This window comes from Cucumis melo, chromosome 4 (genome assembly GCF_025177605.1).
Source record: "Cucumis melo cultivar AY chromosome 4, USDA_Cmelo_AY_1.0, whole genome shotgun sequence".
Taxonomy (NCBI): Eukaryota; Viridiplantae; Streptophyta; class Magnoliopsida; order Cucurbitales; family Cucurbitaceae; genus Cucumis; species Cucumis melo.
Window position 1 is genome coordinate 29,810,671 of NC_066860.1, and position 6,000 is coordinate 29,816,670.

At 30.7% G+C, this 6,000-nt stretch overlaps 1 protein-coding gene across 1 annotated transcript; it reads left to right on the top strand.

Moving 5' to 3' along the window:
* Nucleotides 1-4,309: 4,309 nt before the first annotated feature.
* Nucleotides 4,310-5,156, top strand: LOC127148986 (disease resistance protein RGA2-like). Its single transcript, XM_051083424.1, has 2 exons — nt 4,310-4,397; nt 4,513-5,156. The coding sequence occupies exons 1-2, from the start codon at nt 4,310-4,312 to the stop codon at nt 5,154-5,156; spliced, it is 732 nt and encodes a 243-aa protein (XP_050939381.1).
* The last annotated feature ends 844 nt before the right edge of the window (nt 5,157-6,000 follow it).

Here is a 6,000-nt window from a genome sequence, read left to right on the forward strand (position 1 = left end):
TTATCGAACTTCTCTCTAGCTTGCTTTTGTACTACATATCTTTTCTGTATCAATACTACATAACCTGTGGCCTTGAAGTGTGACGAGGATTCGTGCCACATATGTATCAATATCAAACTCTAGTTGAGATGTCTCGATATACCTCTCAATTCCTCTCGCCTATCTTATATTGTTCAAAGTTAATCAACACAACAACAAATATTCACTCACAAAAAGAGGATCGATCATCAATTATAATATGCTTCAACCCAGAATGTCGAACTACTTGTTGAAGACAAAAGTGCATCGAACCCATACGAAGTTTTACCGTAAACAAATTGAACCCAATATGGGTTTGATTAATATTTGTTTCTCTTAAGTATCAAAAATCAATTATCATAATAACAATATAAAAGAATAATATAAAATATAAGTTTATTTTGAAGCGCATGCAAAAAGAAAATAAAACTGTAAACAATGTTACCTTAACAACTTTTAAAGTGATACAAATGTGATATGAAGAAGTTATTTGAATAGATCTTTCAATTAAAAGTTCATAACTTCCTCACACGTAATTATATATGAACTTTTAATTATAATTAATAATTAATTTTGATGAGCTTTCAAATTGTAATAATAAAATTATTTTTACACACATACACATATATATTAAATAAAGTATAATTTAATTAATAAAAATAAAATATTATAAGCTGGAAAAATAACAATCAGAAAATGGTTGGAAATGACCGAAATTATTGTCACAATTACGAGAAAAATAGCATAAAACAACAAGAAAAAGAAAAAGTGGAATTGTAAAGTAATTGTGTTTACAATCATTATTGGCCTCCAAAGTAATACAATATATATATATATATATATATATATATATATATATATATATATATATATATATATATTTATTTATTTATTTATTTATTTTTTCTATAAAAGTTAAATGGTCTCTCGAAACAAAAACCAACATTTCTAAATTTTATTTAAATTAAACTAAGTTTGAAAAAAAAAATACTATAACTCATAACTCATATTCCTTCCACAAATACCAAACTTTTAACGAACAAATTAGTATCTGTAAACTAGTTTGTAGTAGTCTACCATTATTTCTTCACTCTTACTTGCAACTCTTTGATTTGTTGAGTTTTACAATCGTACAAAATTATTTGTCATTCTTTTGACTCCGTTAAAAGTTCATTCAAGCTTAAAAACAACAATGGATATTGAATCCCAAGAAGAGGGCCAATCGTCAATAGCTTTGACCACAAAACTCCATCCATCTCCATCTCCTAGATATCATAAACTTTTTCATTTTCTTTGAAATGCTGGATAAGAAAATAGACGTAAAGATCCATTCAAAACCATTAAAATTCTATAATCCTCCGTCTCATTGCGAAAGTGAAAACTCTTTGGGATTGAAAAATTTCCAAAAACCTCTTTGCTCATGTCAAACATTAGTATAACTTCTTCTTACATTGGAGATGGAGAGATCAATCTACCCGTCGTTCTTTTAGACAAAACACAACAAAATGGAAGAAGATCGATCATTACAATAATGTCTTTAATTAGGGGTTTTTCTTTTTCCATATTTGATTTCGTTTCCCAATTGCCATATTGGGCTGAATCAAAGTCCCTTTTTATTTCTTCATTAAAACATAAAAAGTGGGATAGTAGTGGTTGGGCACAAATTTGTAAATTAAATGTGTCTTCTTCTTCCTCTTTTTTTTTTTCTCTACTCATCCCTTTCTTGCATTATATTGAACTTAAGATCGTTCAAAAATGCCTTTAATTTTTCTTTGGGAAGTACTAATTAATGTGCTTTGATTTTGATATTAATGGCATACTAAAATTTAATATTATTACAAACATTGGTAGCTTGGAGAGGCTTTAATTGACGTCTCCCTCAGGCAAAATTTTCAAATTTTTAAATAAATAAATAAAAGTTTTAAATATTATTTTTTGTATTGATTGAGTAGTCAATGTCTTAGATTACGTTTGATATTGGGTTTGGGTTCTCGTCAAAAAGTCATTTGAAAAGAAACCTTTAACTATTTTTTTGGGTTTGTAAAACAGATTTAAATCTATAAATATTATAACAATCACGTCTTACAACAAACAATTTTTTTTTTGAATTTTGTAATACATTACAACATAATTAACCTATGTAGAAGATGGTGAACAATGTCAGTTGAAAACAAGAGGGTGTTCGATGACATTGAAGATAATTGGAAATTGAAATTTCGATAATCCATAACGTTGATTTTAAACCGACATTGAAGAAAACATACATCAAGAGCTTTGTATGTATATAAAGATCATAAAGTTGCAGAGAGAAGGATGAGTCCTTGGCTCTATACTAAATACACCAATAACTAATGTCCCTCAAATTTTATTTATAAAACATAAACTCGTGATGTGTTTGGATTGACTTTTTAAGTGTTTATAAACATTTTTTTTTTGCACTTATAAACACTTTGTAAGTCAACCCAAACATGCACTTAACATGAACTAGTTATAATAAGTTAGATAGGAAAATCGAGCTATGACTTCGAAATTAATAGTACAAACACCACGACACAACTGAATTATGCTTGTTTTATCCCAAAATATAGAGAAATGAGATAAGAAGAACCAACACCAAAAGTTCTCATCAATATCTTGCACTACTTATTTTTCACAAGGCAATGCATGACCTCTCCGTCATTCCTTCTTTTTGCTTTGATTAGAAAATTCATATAATTATTTTTTCAAAACAGCATATACAACAGGGACAAAATTGCACAAAAAACCTGTGGTAGTTGCAATTTCAGTTGTATAAATTGGGTCCTTAAACTTCTAAAAATGTTAAAATTAGATCTTCAAACTCATTATAATTGTAAAAATTAGACATTCAAATGATAGAAAATTGAACATAGAAATGGATCTAGTTCCTATTTTGAGAGTCCAATTTAAACACTTACAACTACCAACATACTTAAGGGTGGTTTTTACAATTTATCTTGCCATAAATTATTTATTTTAAATGAAATTTATAAGCAAAATAGGTGCATAGCAAATCTTACCAAGAATACCATTGTATAAATTTAAACGACCAGCTCAAGATCGACTTTTGTTTGCTTGTACGCAATAATCTTATTGAACTCCTACAACAAAGTATTTTTACGACCATAAACATTTAGAATGTAGAAAGAAAAACAACTAATTACAAGTAGAAGCAATGTTGTTTATTATGTGACCAACATAAACAAATTAACTAGATATAATTTCTTTGAAAGAGTTGGAAAGGATCTCATTCACCATGTTCTTTTCGGTGTTGACACTATGAAAGTGTGTAAAATGTGAGAATATTAAAGTTTTCGGTATAATAATAATATAAAAGATCCCTTAAAGTAGAGGGTAACAGTAAATACTCTAGAAGCTTCTTGAATCATTTATAACAAACGACTTTTTTTCTAGAATTACATCATCTTGCTCGAGGTCCAAGGAGCTCACACATTTAGAAAGAAGTTGTGTCCCTGTCTGCAAGTTACAAAGAAAAGCAAATGGAAGAAAATCTTTAAAATTCTTGGTTAAAGACGTTTTGATGAGGTAAAACAAATATTTCTCTAAAAACATTTTCAAGTGACAGAAAATACCACGATCGAAGGAATAACAAGTATTCCTAAAACCTAAAAGATAAAATTTTTGTAAAAGAATTTAAGAACTTGTAACAAATTATTGAGGTATCCCTTGTGAATTTGTGATATAAATTAATCATGTAAATTATTTGAATGTTATGTAGGTTGCAGATGATATCTTGTACGTCATCTAATTTTTGTACTTGGGATACCTCTCAACTTTTTTCATCCTATGTTAAAAGCAAAGAATGAATGGTTAAAATGATACACCAATGGCTCCTTTTGAGGAGTCTAACTAAAGTTTGGTTTGAGATTTAAATTTGTTCGAAAAATGATCTTGATTCTTTCTCTCGATCCTCATTTTTATATTTATTTTTTTTAATTATTTAAAAATGTCATTATATTCTTAATTAATTAGCCTAGAAGTGTTATCAATTCCACTGCCCAATGTTCAAAGATTTTTTTTTTTTTTGTATAATTTAACATAAATAAATCACAAAAATATTATTGCTCTTCAAATTAAGGCTTGGAAAGAAAAAGAAGATGGGTTTCATAATTAATTGCATTTGTTTGTTTAGAAGACCAGGACCGATTTGTAATGATTCAAATTCCTCTTCATACTTTTGAATTTTTCTCTTCTTTCTAACTTTTGCAATTGAGGGATTAGAGAAATTGAGAGCTAAAAAACAGAGTGAATTATGGCTGAATTTCTATGGACTTTTGCTATTCAAGGAGTTCTGAAGACAATTGTGAAATATGGAGCAGAGCAAATTGGTGCTGCATGGGGTTTGGAGAAGGAGGCCTCCCAGTTGAAAAAACAGTTGCAAAATGCTGCTGCAATCTTAGCTGACATTAACAGGAAAAATTTTGCATCATGATTCTGTGAGTCTATGGGTGGAAGATCTTCAACAGATTGTTTATGAAGCTGATGATCTACTGGATGAGCTTATTTATGAAGATCGTCGACGACAAACTGTGGAACAAACAAGAAAATTGAGAAAGGTACGTGATTCCATTTCCATCTCGCCGTCCACAAATCCCTTTTTGTTTCGTTGCAAGAAGGCCAAGAAACTGAAGAACATTACTCAAGCTTTGTGCAAACATTATTGTGCGGCAAGTCCTTTAGGACTAGTTAGTAATGAATCCAACACCATAGGAACAGAGGCTGCTCTTAAGCAAATTCGAGAAACAACCTCAATGCTTAACTTCCAAGTTGAAGGAAGGGAAGCTGAAGTTTTAGAGATACTGAAATTGGTGATTGACTCTAGTGATGAACATCATATGTCAGTGATATCCATTGTTGGAATGGGTGGTCTTGGAAAAACAACTTTGGCCAAGATGGTCTTCAATCATGAAGACATTAAAGGACATTCTGACCAAATGATATGGGTTTGTGTGTCTAAACCCTTCAATGTCATGAAAATTTTGGAAGAAATCTTTCAATCCATGACAGATACTTGTAGTGGCTTGAAATCTAAGGAGGCCTTGCTTCGGAGGCTCCAAACAGAAATGCAAGACAAAAAGTATTTTCTCGTACGTGCTTGACGATGTTTGGGATAAGGAAAAAAAAATTGTGGGACGAGCTTAGTAGTTGTTTGAAACATATTACTGGAAAATCTGGAAATAGTATTATGATGACCACAAGGAATGTAGAAGTGGCAACCATGGTGGAGCCAATTTCCATTCATCATCTAAATAAATTATCCGATGTTGAATGTTGGGCGTTGTTTAAAGAAGTGCAAATGCAAGTCAGCTGCCAATGAATTCGAAGTTGGAGGTTACGAAAAAGGAGCTGGTTAGGAAAATGAGTGGTGTACCACTTGTTGCAAAAGTTTTTGGAGGTGCAATCAAATTTGAAGAATTTGAACTTGAAGAAGGAGATCATGAGAGTTGGCCGACAAAAGTTGAAAGCATCGTCAGGAACATTTCAATAGAGTACAAAGATTTTGTTTTGTCCATATTAAAATTAAGTGTCGATTCTTTACGAAATCCTATGTTAAAACAATGTTTTGCATACTGCTCAAATTTTCCTCAAGATTACAACTTTCAAAAAGATGACTTAATTCAAATGTGGATAGCACAAGGATTTATTCAACCCAACAAGAAAGAGAGGGCTTGATGATGGAGAATATAGGAGAAAAGTACTTCAACTTCTTATTGTCTCGCTCCTTATTTCAAGACATCGCCAGGGATGATGATAATAGAATTGTTACCTTTAAAAGGCATGATCTGATGCATGACCTTGCTTGTGCAATTTCAAGTCATCAATGGAATCAAGTCCAAATAATTTGAATCGAAAAAGTGGAAGAAAGTTGCGCACATTGATTTTCAAAGATGAAGATATTGATTATAAGGTTTTGGATGACCTTGCTTGTTTGCGTGTTTTAAA

Excerpts from the sequence above, each read along its gene's own strand:
- LOC127148986 (XM_051083424.1), top strand. The coding sequence starts at position 4,310 with ATGGCTGAATTTCTATGGACTTTTGCTATTCAAGGAGTTCTGAAGACA. Across the intron at positions 4,398-4,512 it reads GCAAATTGGTGCTGCATGGG|ATCTTCAACAGATTGTTTAT; the intron begins GTTTGGAGAAGG and ends TATGGGTGGAAG.